This window comes from Gossypium arboreum, chromosome 8 (assembly GCF_025698485.1).
Source record: "Gossypium arboreum isolate Shixiya-1 chromosome 8, ASM2569848v2, whole genome shotgun sequence".
Taxonomy (NCBI): Eukaryota; Viridiplantae; Streptophyta; class Magnoliopsida; order Malvales; family Malvaceae; genus Gossypium; species Gossypium arboreum.
The window spans coordinates 689,438-707,363 of NC_069077.1; the positions used below are offsets into that span (position 1 = coordinate 689,438).

General features: G+C 34.6%; 4 protein-coding genes across 7 annotated transcripts; 1 reads left to right on the forward strand and 3 right to left on the reverse strand.

The window, feature by feature from the left end:
- The first annotated feature begins 228 nt into the window (after positions 1-228).
- LOC108470153 (phospholipid:diacylglycerol acyltransferase 1-like) lies at positions 229-4,185 on the forward strand. Its single transcript, XM_017771399.2, has 6 exons — positions 229-1,115; positions 1,880-2,102; positions 2,193-2,476; positions 2,562-2,883; positions 2,957-3,216; positions 3,289-4,185. The coding sequence occupies exons 1-6, from the start codon at positions 616-618 to the stop codon at positions 3,770-3,772; spliced, it is 2,073 nt and encodes a 690-aa protein (XP_017626888.1). The 5' UTR covers positions 229-615; the 3' UTR covers positions 3,773-4,185.
- Positions 4,186-4,527: 342 nt separating this feature from the next.
- LOC108467503 (protein BNI1-like) lies at positions 4,528-6,755 on the reverse strand. The gene has a single exon (XM_017768134.2). It carries the CDS (start codon positions 6,623-6,625, stop codon positions 4,886-4,888), a length of 1,740 nt encoding a protein of 579 aa, XP_017623623.1. The 5' UTR covers positions 6,626-6,755; the 3' UTR covers positions 4,528-4,885.
- A 4,352-nt stretch (positions 6,756-11,107) lies between these two features.
- On the reverse strand, positions 11,108-14,043 carry LOC108467504 (protein phosphatase 2C 77). 4 transcript variants are annotated; one of them, XM_053018428.1, is made up of 6 exons: positions 13,744-14,043; positions 13,548-13,669; positions 12,308-13,028; positions 11,921-12,232; positions 11,738-11,843; positions 11,108-11,658 (listed from the first exon to the last, which is right to left on the reverse strand). In XM_053018428.1, the coding sequence occupies exons 3-6, from the start codon at positions 12,953-12,955 to the stop codon at positions 11,333-11,335; spliced, it is 1,392 nt and encodes a 463-aa protein (XP_052874388.1). In that variant the 5' UTR covers positions 12,956-13,028; positions 13,548-13,669; positions 13,744-14,043; the 3' UTR covers positions 11,108-11,332. The 4 variants fall into 4 exon arrangements, with proteins under 4 accessions (XP_052874388.1, XP_052874389.1, XP_017623626.1 ...); XM_053018429.1 differs by lacking the exon at positions 13,548-13,669 and having other exon boundaries at positions 12,308-12,708; positions 12,799-13,028; positions 13,744-14,042; XM_017768137.2 differs by lacking the exon at positions 13,548-13,669 and having other exon boundaries at positions 12,308-12,618; positions 12,799-13,028; positions 13,744-14,041.
- A 1,846-nt stretch (positions 14,044-15,889) lies between these two features.
- LOC108469033 (protein ALP1-like) lies at positions 15,890-17,658 on the reverse strand. The gene has a single exon (XM_017769921.2). It carries the CDS (start codon positions 17,545-17,547, stop codon positions 16,081-16,083), a length of 1,467 nt encoding a protein of 488 aa, XP_017625410.2. The 5' UTR covers positions 17,548-17,658; the 3' UTR covers positions 15,890-16,080.
- Between the last annotated feature and the right edge of the window lie 268 nt (positions 17,659-17,926).

Sequence of the window (17,926 nt, forward strand, 5' to 3'; positions counted from 1 at the left end):
TACCATCGTTAGTCAGTTAATAACCAAAAAAATAAATTTCAATAATAAGATGATTATTTTATAATTTTTAAAATTGAATGACTAAAAAAATCATAATTGAGTGACTAGTAGTATATTTTTCCTAAAACTATTTATTATATTTTAAGTAATTATATTGGACCACACCAAATTGTAAGGTCCAAATACAATATAACAATAAATTGACCCAAATTTTTTTTTTTTGATGAAGGTAGAAAAAAGATCCTTGTCACGTTGACAAATACTATTTTCATTACAACGCATAATTCAGACGGTCATTACTCTTGTTGTCTTTAAAACTGCAACAATGCAAAAAAACCCCGGAAGAAAGGGAAGCCAGCCTTTTCTGAGCTTAGAAAAAGCTAAAACGTAGAGTCTTGGGCTTGCCAATTTGGCAGTTCAAAGTGTGGGACTTTACAATAAAAAAACTCAACTCACCGTTGAAATCATCCATCTCCGCCGTTGATCGTTGCTCCGTTTAGTTTCGCGGCCTTCAATCCGGCGGTCTCATAACGGAAAGGTGTGGTCAATAGAGAGTAAAAAATACAGGTTTCAGTCATGTTCGTTCTATAACTCCGCCGTCGATCGCCGTGAACGATGAACAAACCATTGAGTTTTTATAGGCCTTATTTCCTTTCCAAAACGATGTCGTTTTTGCGGCGGAGGAACAGTACGGATTCTTCAAAGACTCGAATAGCCGATCCCAACATCGAAAAAGACGGCGCCGACGACGGCGACAAGAAGAAGGACCAATACAAGATCCCGCAAAGACGAAATTCTGGTTCGAAAAAATGGTCGTGTTGGGACAATTGTTGTTGGTTCATCGGTTTTATATGTTCGATATGGTGGTTTTGTTTGTTCTTATACAACACAATGCCCGATTCAATCCCTCAATTCGTAACGATGGCGATAACCGGTCCATTACCGGACCCTCCCGGTGTTAAGTTAAGAAAAGAAGGTTTGACGGCGAACCACCCGGTGGTGCTCGTTCCCGGGGTCGTCACCGGTGGTCTTGAACTTTGGGAAGGTCGGCACTGTGCTGAAGGATTGCTTGGTAAACGGCTTTGGGGTGGTTCCTTTGGTGAATTTTACAAAAGGTATCATCTTTACTTTGTTTAAAAAACTTCTGGGTTTTGTCTTAAAGTTTGTTCTTTTGAAGACTATGAATGTTTCAAAGTTATTAAAGCAGCTTCCTTTAAGCTTACTCTGTTGCAAAAATGGTTCTAGAAAGGTAACTTTGATCTTTGTCTTGTCAATGGCAGTTTGGATTTTAAACATTGAAGTAATGTTCTGTTGGCTCATATGTTTCTCTCTCTATATATAGATATATTCTATAAACATCGCTATAACATTGCAGATCTCTGTTGTTCTTGAACTGTAAAAAAGCTTGGGATTGGTCGATTTGTCGAGTTCCCTGTTTTCTTTCGAGTTAAATCAAAATATTGATATGATTCTTTGCTTTTGATGTTAGTATTTTCGTGCTAGAGTACTTCATTGTATCGAACTATCGAACCGGGATGTAGAATATTTGGTCTATCCTTCTAATAGATGCATTGTTAGATCGGCATGCTATATGCTGAAAAGCCCCCATTTTGTTACAGGATTAGAATCTCGAAATCTTCTTTTGTGATCCAAATAGCCAACGGGTTAAGGTGTTGGCTTCTCTATGCACGTAAACCCGAGGGAATCATTGCTAATTTGCCACCATGCACAAGTTCTGTTACTCGAATCTCGACGCGCTAATCTTTTGCATATGGTTGCTAACTTGCTATCGAGCTTACCTTTTAGTTTGTTTTGGTTATGAAATGAAAATGTCATTAATAGTGTTTATACCCCCATTGTTCTTTCAATTTCATTGCAGACCATTATGCTGGCTTGAGCACATATCGCTTGATAATGATACGGGATTCGACCCTCCTGGTATAAGAGTCAGACCTGTAACTGGACTTGTGGCAGCTGATTATTTTGCTACGGGTTATTTTGTTTGGGCTGTCGTAATAGCTAATTTGGCTCATATTGGGTACGAGGAAAAATCGTTGTATATGGCTGCTTATGATTGGAGGTTATCATTTCAGAACACCGAGGTATGCACTTAATCTTTCAGACATACATATATACTTTAAATGTTTACAACTCTCCGGGATTATCTTATTATGGCTATTTGAATAAATCAGATCCGGGACCAATCTTTGACCCGAATAAAAAGTAATATCGAGCTCTTGGTCGCTACACACGGTGGGAAAAAAGTAGTAGTCCTTCCACATTCGATGGGAGTTCAGTACTTTCTGCATTTCATGAAATGGGTCGAAACACCGGCTCCAAGGGGTGGTGGTGGTGGTCCAGATTGGAGTGCGAAGCACATTAAGGCCATAATGAATATTGGTGCACCCTTTTTAGGTAGTCCGAAATCTATTGCACTGCATTTTTCTATTGAAGTCCGGGATATAGCAGCTCTCAGGTACTTCGTTTTGTAAATCATGCAAATATATCTTTGTGAATCGTGTTTGGTTTTGGAGCTTGATGAAATGTTAACTGTTAAACAGGGCTCAAGCACCGGGTTTGTTGGACAAAGACGTACTCGGTCTTCAAACATTTAAGCATTTAATGCGGATGTTCCGAACATGGGATGCTACTTTTTCGATGATACCCAAGGGTGGAGAAACTATCTGGGGCGGTCTAGATTGGTCGCCTGAAACAGAAACTGTTAACAATAGTGCAAAAAAGGGGACGGACAATAGCACTCGTAATACTGGTGGAAACGGCAATATCTGTGATACGAAAGGTGTGAATTACGGGAGACTTATTTCATTTAATAAAGATTGGGCCGAAACACATTCCTCCAAAATCGAGAGGGTTGATTTCAAGGTAATATCCACTTATTGCGCTATTTCGTTTTTGATTGCTTCATGTTTATATCTGATTAATTATTGATTAGCAGCATGTTGCAAAGGGTGATAAGCTTACGAACTCGAGTAACTGCGATATATGGTTAGAATATCATGAAATGGGAAATCGAGCTATCAAAGCGGTTGCTGATCACAAAGTTTACACTGCTGGATCGATTTTGGACCTGCTTCATTATGTTGCCCCGAAGTTGATGGCACGGGGAGCTTCTCATTTTTCGTACGGGATAGCCGATGATTTGGATGACCCGAAGTATGACCAGTACAAATATTGGTCAAACCCCTTAGAAACAAAGTGAGTGTTTTCACCTTCTCGGTTTTTTCTAGTACTAGCTGTTTCCCTGACAAATCCTGGATGAATTTGCAGGCTACCGAATGCTCCGGACATGGAAATTTACTCGTTATATGGAGTTGGACTCCCCACCGAAAGAGGTTATATCTACAAAGTAGCTCCTCCAAGTGATTGCTCAATTCCATTTCAAATAGACACCTCTGTAGACGGTGATAGTGAAGATTCATGTCTAAGAGGTGGTGTTTTCTCTGGTGACGGAGACGAAACCGTTCCTATCATAAGCGCGGGTTTCATGTGTGCAAAAGGTTGGCGTGGTAAAACCAGGTTCAACCCTTCGGGAATACGTACTTACAATCGAGAGTACAAACATGCACCTCCGGCTAATCTTTTAGAAGGTCGAGGCACCCAAAGTGGTTCTCACGTTGATTTATTGGGAAATTTCGCTTTGATCGAGGATGTTCTACGAGTTGCTGCTGGGGCTACCGGGGAGGACATTGGTGGAGATCGTGTTTATTCCGATATATTTAAATGGTCTGAAAGGATCAACATAAAGCTCTAGGACAATGATCTTCCTTTCACTTCTCCTTCGGGTTTTTTACTGGATGAAACGACCTGTTGTTGACAGTAGCAGCAGTCATTTTTGTCGGCATTTTGGAATGTCGGTTAAGTTCGAGAAAACAGGATTTGAGGTCCTGGAAAATGTTTTGTATCACTCCTTTGCGTTGTACTAAAAAAAGAGCACAAAGAAATGGCATCCCATGGTAAGATATATATGCCATGCTCTTTCAATGGTAGGGGAAGTTGCTAATTTTTTCTCAATTTTTTTCAAATTTCGGATGGATGTTCGGGTTATCCTTACTAATTTAGGGTGATTGAAATTCTGTCAAATTAAAAATATCAATCATGATATGGTCCATGCCCCATGTCTTGAAGTAAAGAAATTATTATGAAAATGGCAAAGTTTAAAGTTAAGTGTGCACTTTTTTTCAGGCTGGTCACATAGTGTTTTATTTGAACATTGAAGCAATGAATATATGAAATGGGACCAAGACAGACATTTTTCTCTGAGTTGTTTGCTTTTGATCCCCTATATATTGTATTTAATTTAATTGAATCCACTACTTTAACAGCTATTGTTGCTGCTAGTTTTCCCAAATTTCAAAACAAGTATCTATTATATCCATACGTATACTAAAAGATTATAAAAGAAAATCTTGTATGTATATATGTTTCTTTTATGTTTTATGTTCGGGATTAGTAGTTGATCTTACTTACATTCTCCCTTTGAAAATGTAAGGTGCCTTATCAAGCATCTTTTATAGAAGAAGTAATATTCATAACAAAGGATCAAATTACAAAAATCACACCATTTTTAATTGCTACGAAGAAGAAAAAACAAACCACAAAGGCTCCAATTGATGAACAAAAAAACCCACAATAAGAGCCCTCATTGTCAATACGCAGACACCAAATTAAAACATGGTTGAGTCAAATATAAACAAACACACACACACATTCAAACTTACAATGATCTTCATGAAAGTGTTCATTAAGAAAAAAACATAGAACTCTCATGAAGCTTTTTCCTCAGTTCCCATCATAATAATATTCAATTGATTCGGGAAAATCAAATTCAGAAGAAAAAAAAGAAGGGAAATCTCTGAATTTTGTTTTATAATTTTTTATCCTCTTGCTTCTCTTTCATGGAATTTATTTTCTCTAATTTCCACCCATCTCTGAGTCTGGCAATAAAGGTTTCAGCTTTTGCGTTAACATCTGGACTGGGACAAAACACTGGGACCCTTCCAACAATAGCCCCATCATCACCGTCCATCATGCTGACTTTTTCATCATCATTGAATTCTGGCGGTGGAGGTGGTGGTTTGGGGATTAACGGTGACTGTTCTCCGCTGTTTACATTCTCGTCGACATGGTAAAAGCTGGTGCTTGGTTTTGTTGTCGGTAATGGTGGCTTATAGTTGTTGGCATTGGTTGTGGTTCGTCTTCTTGACGGTCTGAGTGGTGGTGTTGGCGGTGCAGGTGGTGGTGGTGGTGGTGGTGGTGGGGATTGAGTGTTTTGCTTTGGTTTTGAAACTGACGACGGTGGCGGCAGCGGCGGCGGTGGAGGTGGAACTGAATGGATTCTTTTGCTTTTTCTGCCTTTTGATTTAAAGAGATTGTATTTTTTAAAGACGGAAGATGGTCGTGGAGGCATTGGCGGTGGAGGTGGTGGTGGTGACGGTGGGGGAATGGTGGTGGAATAATTAGCCGGCGATTCATATCGATAATCGTCTTTAGTCTTCTTTTTCTTTCTCTTCCTTAAAGAAGCAAAAACCATCTTTATTTCTTTCGTTGCATTACTTTTTCCACGTTCCAATTTCCCGTACCTTTGTTCTGAACTATATCCCAGTTGAGAAACCGGCGACGGTGGTCGTCGTGGCGGAGGAGGCGGCGGTGGAGGTGGAGTTACTGGCTGAGGAGCCGGAGACTCACTTCCATCGTACTCAACATGAAACTTTTGAGCATTATTCACATTCTCTTTCCGGCCAACAGCTTGATAACTTCGCCTTGGTTTACGATATCCAGATGCAGGAGGCGGCGGTGGCTTCACTGGCTGCGGAGCCGGAGACTCACTTCCATCGTACTTAACATGAAACTTCTGAGTATTATTCACATTCTCGTTCCGGCCAACAGCTTGATAACTTCGCCTTGGTTTACGATATGCAGCTGCAGGAGGCGGAGTTGGCGGCGGAGGTGGCGGTGTTGAAGGAGCTGGTGACTTCGCCGGAGAAATAATAACCTTGGGTTCACATTCTTCGAACCGATGATCACTTCTCCAGCTCCGGCGAAGCTCATGAACTTCATCATTATAATACTTTATTCCATAATCATCGTAAAAACGAGACCGATCTTCGCTATTTTCCCACAAAGATTCCTGTCTTAAATCTGGGTATGAGCTACTGTTTCTCTTCAACCTCCTTACGACGGTCGTTTCCTCCACCGCGTTTATTGGTGGAGGATGGTCGTCGTAGATTTTCCTTACCGGGTACTGATCAAACCATTGTTGCTTGTTAATGTGAGTATCACCATCATTCCTACTGTTCTCATTGTCGCCGTCGCCGCTGCCGTCGTTTCGCCTGGCGAAAAAGCCGCAAAAGATGGCGAAGAAGACCAGGAAAAGGTTGAGGGAATCGGAGTTTTTTTTAACGCCGGTGGGTTGGGAAATCTGAGCGGCAATGGTAGAGAGAAAAGGAGGGACGGCGAAGAACAAGAGAAGCAATGCGATGGTGGGTAAGAGAATTATGAGAAACGGTGGGGAGAAAAGAGGAGACGGCGGCTGACGACGACGGCGATGAATGGTGGCGGTGGCCAGTTGTGGCCATAACGGCGGGGGTTCTCCGGTGATTTCCATGAAGGGATAGGCCAAGTTTTTGAGTTTTCTTCGAGGCTTAAAAGACTTTATAAACCAAAATACAAAGGAGAAAGCTTGGCTAGAAAGAGATATTATGGGTATCGGTTGCTGTAAGAAATGAAAAAAAAAAAAAGGATATTTAAAAATTCCGCTAAAAGTATAATACATAAAATAATCTAATTATTTTCATTAAAAGTTACTGTTAAATTCAATTTTTATTAGTAAAAATAATGATATTTTTAACTGCTTTAATCTAACTTTTATTATACCACCATACTTTAAAATGTTGAATTTAATATTTTAAAAATAATAATTTTAAATTCTATTGTTTTTAGGATAAATTATTTGACCATTTTATGTGTGGGAATTTTTAAAAATAATGATAACACAATATTGGAACTTTATCTCCTTAATGCGCTCCTCTATATATAATAATTTTGAATTTTGAATTTTATTTGTACAATTAATTATTTTAAATTAGTACAAACTTAAAATATTAGTATGAGATGAATCATATATTTTCATCAATTTGAAAATTAAGATGTCCGTTCAAATCTGAAAAAATTATAAATGATGAAACTATAAATTAATACATAAATTTCATTCCTATTTAAAAAATTTTGGATTCATCTCTACATATGATTTGGATATTGTATTAATGGGATTACGAGGTGGCTTGTCAGTGCTAAAATAGGTAAAATCATGAAAATTTAAAAAAAAAAAAAAAGAATGGTAATATTCAAACGCAGGTGCAAGTATGGTAGCATCAAAGTGCCTCATCAAGGGTGAATCTGAGTGGAGGCAGGCATAAACCTTACCCCTCTCACAAATGAAAAATCACTATTTAAGTTTCTTATAAAATAATTAAATTACATTTTAATTTATGATAAAATTATATTTTAATTTCAAAATAAAAATAAAAATTATGTTTAACCTCTTTAAAAATAATGAAATTAATAAATTAATATGTTAAAAAATATTTTTTATCTTTTTCAAAATTTATCACTTAATTTTAACACTTGAAAAATGTTCTATATTTGTTCTCACTCCATGATCCTCATCAAAGACAAGGAACAATCTTGAGGGTCGAAATTAAATTGTATATTTTATAATAGTAAAATATAATTTTATCATTTTAATAACTTATATTTTATAATTTTAAAAGATTAAATTAATTTTTTTGAAATGGTCAAAGTATATTAATTTAAATTTTGTAAATTATAAAAATTTTAAAGAAAAATTTTCATTTTAAGAGAATCGAGATCCTGCCACTGTGTAAAATTTTATTACTATAAACTTATTTACCATACTCTAAAAGCAGCGAATGACAAAAATAGAAACTTGACCAAAAATAAATAAAAACATGTTATTGTTTGAAATCTGAATTCATGACAAGGATTTTGTTTGTCGTTTTGAATTTGTTGGTACTTAAACTATATATTTTTTTTAAGTTGGTACTTCGTTAGTTAAATTGTTAGGTATAATTTAAAAAAAGATTAACTCACAAATTGGTACTTAAACTATGTAGGTTTTTTTGTCTATTTTTGTACCTAAACTTTTTTTTAGTCACAAGTGATACCTTAAAATTTTTATTTTAAAAAAACAATTAAAAATTGACACACGGAAAAGAAGACAAAAAATATTATTTTCTCTTATATATTTTATTTTTCTTTCTTTCGTTCTTCATAACTAGATTAGCGGTTGAACAATTCAAGCTACTAGATCTTGATTTGATTAGTTCGTCCAATTCAATTAAACAAATTATTAAAAAAATAAAAAATCAAAATAGAGAAAAATCAATTCAATTGGTCTTTTTTAGATTTGTTCAATCGGTTTGTATAGGTTTGCGGGTCAATCGATTCAACCCCTATCTTCGAACTAGTACCCTAACGAATTTCAGGTTTAGTTTTGAAAACGTTGATTTTGATTAATGAAATAACTTTTTCAATCCCGTTGGGTAGAGCAAGCAAGCGATGATGTTCAAAAATAGAATTAATTAATCACTAGGCTTTCGATCTCTAAATGACAAATTTCAAGCATTACTAGTATTACCAATTTAATCATTGGTTCAATTCTAAAACATTAATCTCAATGTAAATTATCAGTTTATTATATATTAAATAAAAGTTTGTTGTAATAAAATATTTTAATTATATTTTCATTAAAACAATTATATTTGTTATTGTTACTTGTTAATTTAAAAATTATTAAAAATAATTGAGAGAAAAAAAAGATAAATGATTGGATAATTTAGGTCATTGACTTGGTTTAGGTTTCTATCATAGTTGCACTTAATATATTATATATATAATGATTATGGTAAAAAAATCATTTTTAATGTAAAAAGAGAGTTCGTCGTGATTGAGTAAGTAGTATATATTGAGTTAATATATTTAACGACTTAGATTTATTTTTATCAATTCAATAGGGAAATCATTTACTACAATTTATAATATAATTATTCTGAAAGGATATTTTGAAAAATTAAAAAAAAAAGTCTATAGAATAAATTAGTACATGTTGGCCTTAACTTCTGGACATTAATGGAGCGTGGTTGCAATCATTCAAATCATACCCTTTTACTCCAAAACTTGAAAACCGTGTCTTTACCAAACAGACTTCAAACATTATTTGTAAGACTTCGAGTTTCATTATTAGAGTTTTTAATTTTATCATATGTAATTATTATACATAAATTTTGCTTAAATTTTTCGTTTTTATTTTATAATTACTTAAATATATTAATATTTATATTAAAAATTATATATTTATTTGTTGAGGATTTATTAGTATAAATAAAGATTTTACGTGAAAAATATATTTAAAGAGAATAAAAATTATGAGCAAAAGAGATTTTAATTTTTCACTAAATGAGTAAATAAATAAGAGTATAATATAAAAAAATTAAAACTAAATGTACTAAGTATTCAAACCCAAACCCTAAAAACAAATACCTAACTCTCATAGAGCAAACTCGAAAACAAATTTCTATTTCTCATATAGTTTTCTCAAAGTGGTGTAAATTTCTCTCCATATTCATCATCAAAATTCATTTGTGACAACATTTTGTCACCAAAAAAAAAAAACTCATGTAGTACTACATCTTTAATTGCTTATTAATTGGCCTATCAAAATAGGGATCAAAAACTCCTTTAAATAAACTAAAATTAAAGGTCTAATTATACTAAAACATTCCTAAAATAGTCAGAGTTTAACTGAAAAAAACTTAATTTACGTGGGAAACACGTCACCACGTCGCAATATCCCTATTTACATTGTTACGATATCATACATCGTCATAACATCGAAACGTTCCTAGTCGTAACGTTGCCACCTATTTAGTGAAAATTACGAGACACACCCCATCTTATAATGTAATGTAATTAAAAGGAAGAAAAAAAAAAAAACTTTCGGCGTTATGTCAAAAGGGGAAAAGAAACATTAAAACAGGGGGTTTTATTTTTACTTTTCTCTTTTATTACCTTTACCCTTTCTTGTTGTTTGCATAAATCTGATCTTTTTAATCATCAATTATTATTAGAGCTGACAAAATAAAATAAAAATAAAAATAAAAATTAATTATAATCTCACTTTAATTTTGTTAAATTTGTAAAGGATAATTGAAGAATTAAATTTTTAAACGTATTTAATATTATTATATGGTATGAAATGAAGATTTAAGTTGGTTCCTTAACGAAATATATAATATTAAATTTACCAAATATAAATCCTTCAAAAATACATATATGAAAATTTTCTAGCTATGTTTGGCCGACAACTATGAAGCAAGGGCTTGGGTAGGCAGCCTGTTGTTGTCTCTTCTTGTGTCATTCTTTCGCTCTTTGTCCAATTATTACAAGTTTTATTTATCAAAAACTTAGTAGCTGCTCAATATAAATTATAATGTTAAATAATGATTAATGAATTTCTAGTACTAATATTATTGATTAATTTGGAATTTATAATCAAATACTCTAGCAAATGAGCTCAACTTAGCCCAGATAAATAGATTGAACCCACCTTTATCTTTATTATTTTAATTGTGTATTTAATTATTATTAAAATAAGAATGGAACCAATTTAATCAAAAATCGATGACCTGATTTAATTTTTAAAACATTTAACATTTTACGACAACCTTCAAATCATATATATTAAACTCTAGATTAATCAGTTCAACTCAACCCTCAATTGGTTAAATCATGTACAGGGGCGTAGCTAGGGGGACTGGCATGGCCCCGACCCCCCTAAAATATAAAATTGTATTTGAAACCCTTAAAATTTTTTAAAAATTTTAAATTAATAAAGGTAAAATTACATTTTGGCGCCTTAAAATTATAAAAATTTGATTTAATCCTTTACAAATTATAAAGATATAAACTATAAAAAATTAAAATTTCATTCGGCCCCCTAAAATTTTTTCTGGCTTCGCCCCTAATCATGTATTTGTAGACTTATTAATTATTACTCGAATACAAAAAATAACTTGCATCTAATCCAATTTAACTATAAAAAATAAAAAAATAAATCTGACTCCATCAACCTCAAACTCAAAACTAATCCGAACCTAAATGATCAAAATCTAAAATGATTTAAACCGATAATTATCTAACTTGGAAAAACAGGAGCTTTAAATTCAAAAAACCCGAACCCAAAACAGTATAGAATCGATCCGAGTGAAATATTTACCAGGAAGAGATCCCAGTGTCAGGTTTTGTTCTTAAATTTTGTATGGGCTTTCAGGTCCACCACAATGACACTAATATTATCTTTGCTTCCTTTACTAAGAGCAAGCCTTGATAGGTACTCTGCTGCAGATTGAGCTGCACCATCAATCCCTTCACCATTAGATTTATCTCTGTACTTTTTACGCCATAAACCGATCCGCTTCCGCGCAACTTCACAGGCTTCGTCGTTGCTAAGCACGTCCCACAATCCATCACTTGCTAAAACAAGACATTCGTCGTCGTTTGCTCGACTAACGAATGTCACTTCCGGGTCTGGAATAATCCATGGTTTCAAGTACTTGTCACCTGAGAAGATAAACCAAATTGGATACCTTGATTAATCCATTCGGAGCTCATATTACAAGTTGAAACTTGAAAGACTTACCGATTGACCTTGACATTGCGAGAACACCCGAAACTCGAGGGCCATTCCATTGTATGATCTTGCCGCCTGCGGCTTCAATTCTTGCTTGTTCATCTTCTCTATCAGGCTATAAAAAAGGGGTCATCTGTTATTTCAATGTCTTTGAAATTCGTAAAAACCAGAACATGAAAAAGCATTTTGTACTTTGTGGTCTATGGACAACGGGATCGGAAATTTTCCACGGGAGAGAACTGCCCTTGAATCACCACAATTGGCAACGATAATATGTGTCGGACTAACAACTGCAATTACAGCAGTAGAACCAGTGGTCTCCGAGATGTGGCCTCTATGAACTCCTCCGATCTCGGTATCAACTTTGACAAAACAATTTAAGAACGCTTTCTTCCATTGTTCCCGCCAGTCGTATCCGATGTTTCCGTCAAGAATACATGCTTTTGTCATTTCTATCTCCTCGGCCAAAGCTGTATGCATACGTTCACGGCAATAATTTGCAACCTATGCAAATGAAATGTTCAATATCAAACTAACTTGACATATCAATTACGTGGAAAATAGAATGATGGAAGCTACCTGACAGCCTCCATGTCCATCGTACACGCCATAGAAATCAGCAGTTAAGTTGCTTATATTGCTCGTTTGATTCGATATGCTCTCGGCATTCAGTATTCTACGAGGAACTTGCAAGAATCGAGGTATAGCCACAACAGCATCTTCCATCTGTATTCTCCTACCGCAAATGGATGTAAATCCCCAAAGAGGTATGTTATTTGATTCAAACAGACAATGGCTTTCGGTTTTTCTCATCTTTTTTCGTTGCCCCACCTCAAGAAATGACTCAGGTGATCTTGGATTATACTCATTGAGCCGATTGATTTCGTCCCCTGCAAGATCCATGGAAACCCTCTTGACATCTTGAACATCACTTATATTCCTTTTCCCTAACAGAGTAGCTGATACCTCAAGAAACGATTCTGATGATTTTGGATTAGATCTATGAGCTATAGATTGAGGACATGAATTTTCATGATCCACACCAAAAGATACGGGCACATCGTCCTCACCTCCTTGATGATTTGACAAACCAGCACCATGGAAACCTTGGATTCTGCCACAGGTGAACTCACAAGGTTGATTTGCCAACGAACTCGTCTTCTCGGCAGTAAGATTATACGGAGCACGGTCAATGCGCGTCGACATCGTTCTCGAATCTTTAGACATCAAGTCACCTAGATTAATGGCACAAGGACTGCAATGTCTTTAGATATACCCTCCATTGACTCTATCTTTTTACCTGCAGTAATTAGAAACAAATGCAAACTATTAATCTTCTAAATCAAACCCCCTGTTTCTTTCTTCCAGTTCAGCGTCATACAAAGGGATCGTTGAAAGGAGAACGACTCCATTCAGAAAAGTCCATCCAGAACCGACAGACCTCCCTATGAGTCAGTTGTATCCCCGCTCGGAGTTTTGTCTCCCGGCTTTTCGGAAAGCCCAGATGCCTGAAGCGGCGGGTTTAACAGAACCAGAGCACCTTGTTGAATCAGGTCATGCATAGTGCATGACCACCTACTAAGAGCACGTGAGCATCATCGCTTGATAGGGTTTGATTCAACAAAACCCCGAGCAAAAACAATACCGACTCATCGAGGGATCTAACTACTCTAGACTGTCGACACTTGGAAACTTTCTTCTCTCAACAAGTAAGAAATAACAGTACCTACAGAAACTAAGAAATTAACAGTGGGGGCAAATGAAAGTTAAGCTTATAGAAATTGAAAAAAAAAACACCCATTTTGGAATTATAACATACACTTGGATGACATTAGAACCTCTGTAAAGCCATTTCCATATCTAAACATTTCTTTGCATAAAATGACCAAACAGAGCTTGAAAACACATACACACATATATAAGAGAAACATCAAGGAAATCCTACAAAAAAGTTAAAATACTTCAGCAAATTCAATCAAGTAAATGTGATCATAATAAAGTAACTCAAACCATACCAGAAATGGAGAAACAATGATGCAGCAGCAAAGGAATTAAAATGAACCCAAAGAAGCAGCTGCAGGTAAGCTTATATATCTTTATAAAGTAAAACCCAAAGCGAAGAACAAGTTGAAGGAAGGATTTCGGGGGGAGGGGTAAAAGGGCGATGGAAATCAAGTTGGTGCCAAAGGGAGTGGATGGGATGGTGAAGTTCATGAATGCAAAGGGAAGTTAGGTTCGTTGAGGTGGGAAAGGTCTGATTAGGTTCATGAACTTGCACTAAATAGATTTGTTTGCCACCCAAACCCCTCTTATTTTGCACCACCTGTATTTCCTTTTTATTTCTTTTTTTAGTTTTAATTTTTATATATTTATTATTTTATGTTTTAAGTTTGGGTCAGAGTAAAAGCGAGGAAAATTGACCTATTAGAATGAGGGATGTTTAGCATATTTCTAGATAGATCTATTGGATATTATGAATTATTATATCATTCTTATAAGAAAAATATATTACATTTAAATAAGAGATAAATGTATTATTTTAATCCTTCAATTTTTTCAATGTGTCACATCATTTATACTTTAACGTAATTTAAAATTATTGACTAATATGGCTAAAAATAGTTGAAAAATCTTGAGATTAAACACTAGTTTATCACTTTAAATAAATAAATCGGATAGATATTAAAATTATATATGAATTTTGATTTAATGTGTAATTGTATACATGAACTTTAATTTGGTGTAATTATACACGTGAAACTCTAATTGTGGTTCAAATGTATATTTGAAACTTTAATTTTGATTTAATCACACACATTTAAAAAATAAATACATCAATTTATTTTTATATTGGATCAATATAATTTTTATGTATGCAATATATAAACATAAAATGATATTATATCAATAATTGTGTTAATAATTTACAATAATCCGATCAAATCAAAATCTCATGTATAAAATTACATAATATCTAAGTTCATGTATACAATTATACATTAAGCCGTAGTTCATATATAATTTTGAGATTTACCGTAAATAAATAAACAAAGTATGTAAATGGTTGAAACATGTGAATCTTTTATCTACAAAAAAGAAAGGTAAAAAAAACACCTCCCAATCTTTTTTAGTTTTGATGTCGAGTAAATTGATCACTCATAGAAAAAAAAAGTGCAATTTAATCTCTATCAATATTAAAGGTGAGCAACTAAGGACAATTAATTATATAAGTACCATGAAGGCCTTTGTACTAGGAATCAAATTACATTTTTGGCTTTCTACTAAAAAAATAGACAAATTAATCCCTATATATTAGATTAAAGAGAAGATTGCTCATTTTTATTGAAATTTCATCTATTTGTACCGTTAAAAAATGTGTGGCTAATGGAATGACCAGACAATGACATGTAATGTGCCAATGTATACCTTATGCTAATGTACAAAGACCAATTTTTAATAGTAGAAATTGATGAAACTTTTAACAAAAGAATCTGTTTGCTCTTCAACCTAACGTATAGGGGCTAATTTACTCTTTTTTTTAGTAAAAATGACAAAATGCAATTTAATACTTAATAGAAATGCCTCCGTGGCACTTTTATCGACACATGCCCATGTCAAGGACAAGAAGAACTCTTACAAAATGCTAAAGTTCCTCTTTAGACCCTCTAAAGTCTACAAAATTACAAGTTAATACTATTAAAATTGCAGTTTGGCCCTTCCATAATGATAAAAGTTTGATTTGGTGTTTCTAAATATTATAAAAATATAAACTAATATAATGATGAAATTACATTTTAACTCATACAAAAGTATATAAATTAATTTCAGCCTCAACAAAAAATTATAATTTTGTCTTTGATTACTTGAATGTAAATGGTTTATGTTACTCGAACTTAAGAGTGAGTGTCGGATACTAATACATATCAAACATGATATGGTTAAATAATTTTGATTTTTCTATATATTTGAAGGATTCTCGAAAATTATATGTTGATTGATAATCATTATAACATGTGAAATGAAGCAGAGAATATTTTTTGATGATTTTTATGATAAAGAAAATATTAATACAATCAACAAAACATAAACTATTAAATTGTAAGTGGTCAATTGTTTCATTTTATGTAACATAATTTGAAAATAAATTAGTTCTTCCAATAATTTTTAATCCACAAAATTTAAATTTATTTATTAAAAAGTCAATAAAAATTAATTAACTAAAAAGTCAAATAGAATTTTTATTCCATACCCCCAAAAAATACAATCAAAATCTGCCTATCTACCTATTATTATTGGACTATACACTAAAAAAAATACAAAATTTTTTAACTAAGGATAATATAATGAAATCACTATAGGAAACCGGTACCGGCGAGGCCATGGTGAAGCAAATTATGAGCAATATAATCCCTAGCTTGAACGGCAACCATGGATCTCAAATTATTCTCCGGCACGACTTCATCATCGGAAATTTCAATTTTAAGCTCGGGTTCCATTTCTTCATTTCGAAGCTCACAAATATTATGCAAAACACAGCAAGCGCCGAGCACAGCCGGCAATTCTTGAAGCTTAACGTCAGCCCTTTTCTGCAAACACGACCATCTTCCTTTCAGTCTCGCAAATGCTTCTTTACCCATTTTTTCAATCTCTTCGATCTTCTCATTGAATGCGTGTTGAGTCCAAGTTAGATTTTGATGAGCGTAAGGAACTAAAACCCAATCCATTAATGGGTACCCTTTACTTCCGACTACCCAAACGCCTTTTACTTGGCCTTTAACGGCGCTTTGATGAAACGCCGATTTCTCGAAGATTTGTTCGTCGGACATTGAACCAGGCCAACCAATTGAAACGTCAGTGAAAACGCCGGTTGGGTCTACGATACCTTGGAGTGTGATGGAATACGATTGTTTTTGGGTTTTCTCCGTTTGTTTCTTGTTTAAATATGCGGCGGCGTTGGATTTTGGAGCGATGATCGGGACGTGAGTGGTGTAGATAGCGCCGGCGACGTTTGGGATTCCGGTGACGGATTCGAACTCCAATTTGGTTTTATTTAATTTGTTTTCATCGGGCCATTGGACATATTTAGGCATTAAAACAGTTTTAATGGCGGCACAAACCTCTAAAACTAGCTTATGGCAAGTTGAAATTCCTAAACCGAACCGTTTTGATACCATTCGGAGCGGTTCACCGGTGGCTAAACGCCAAATGCAGACCGCAACGCGTTGACGAACCGGTATCGCATCGCGGAGCGTCGTGTTCTTTTTCATCACCGTTGATTCAAGCTCTTTACAAATCATATCGAACGTCGATTTGCTCATTCGAAACGCGCGTTTGAATTCCTCGTCGGGAAAATCCGGGTGGTTGCACTTCTCCCACCAGTCTTTGGATCTGTCTTTCACCCATAACCGCCGTCCTGTTCCGCCTGATTGCGATGGACCTGAATCCTCCGTCGCCGGAACAGATACCGGTGAACTTGATTTTCTCGCGCGTTTCTTCCGTGAATCATCAAATTCATCGATTTCAGTATAATGACTTTGAATTTGATCGAAATAATCATTCGTTTCACTGTAATTCGATTCAAAAACAGCTCCTCTTCCTTGATCAGGATCAGTAAACCACTGAAGTTGCTCGTGCTTCATTTCATCATCGAATAGCGAAATCGAAGAATGTAAATCCATAAACTCGTTGTTTCCACTCCTTTTCTTGTCATCTTCCATATCCTGAAACCAATAAAACTTGCCGCCGTCTCCTCCGCCGGTGCCGGTGTTGTTATAAGCAAGAACTTCAGAGGCAAAGAATTGGGAAGACCCAATTTCCATGAAATAATTTATGGGGTTTGATTTTTGGTTTGACGAAATATGAACGCAAAAATGAATTTGAAATTGAAGATGGGAACGCAGGATTTATATATATACGTATGGTAGCCAACGCGGTTGGAGATGTGTCTAAGGAAGCGCGTGTCTTAGCGACGGTGTGAACGCGGTATAATAAGCGATTTAGATTTGACGTTGACGTTGACTTTTCATGTTTTCGTGTGATTTTTTAAAATAATTTTGTTATTAAAAAGAAATTACACCACTCAGTTTGGACTTTGGAATAAAAATGGTGGATCCAAAATTAAATAAATTTAAATATAATTTTGATATTAAATAAATATTAAATATGATTTTAAATGTTAATTTTATTCAATATCAACCC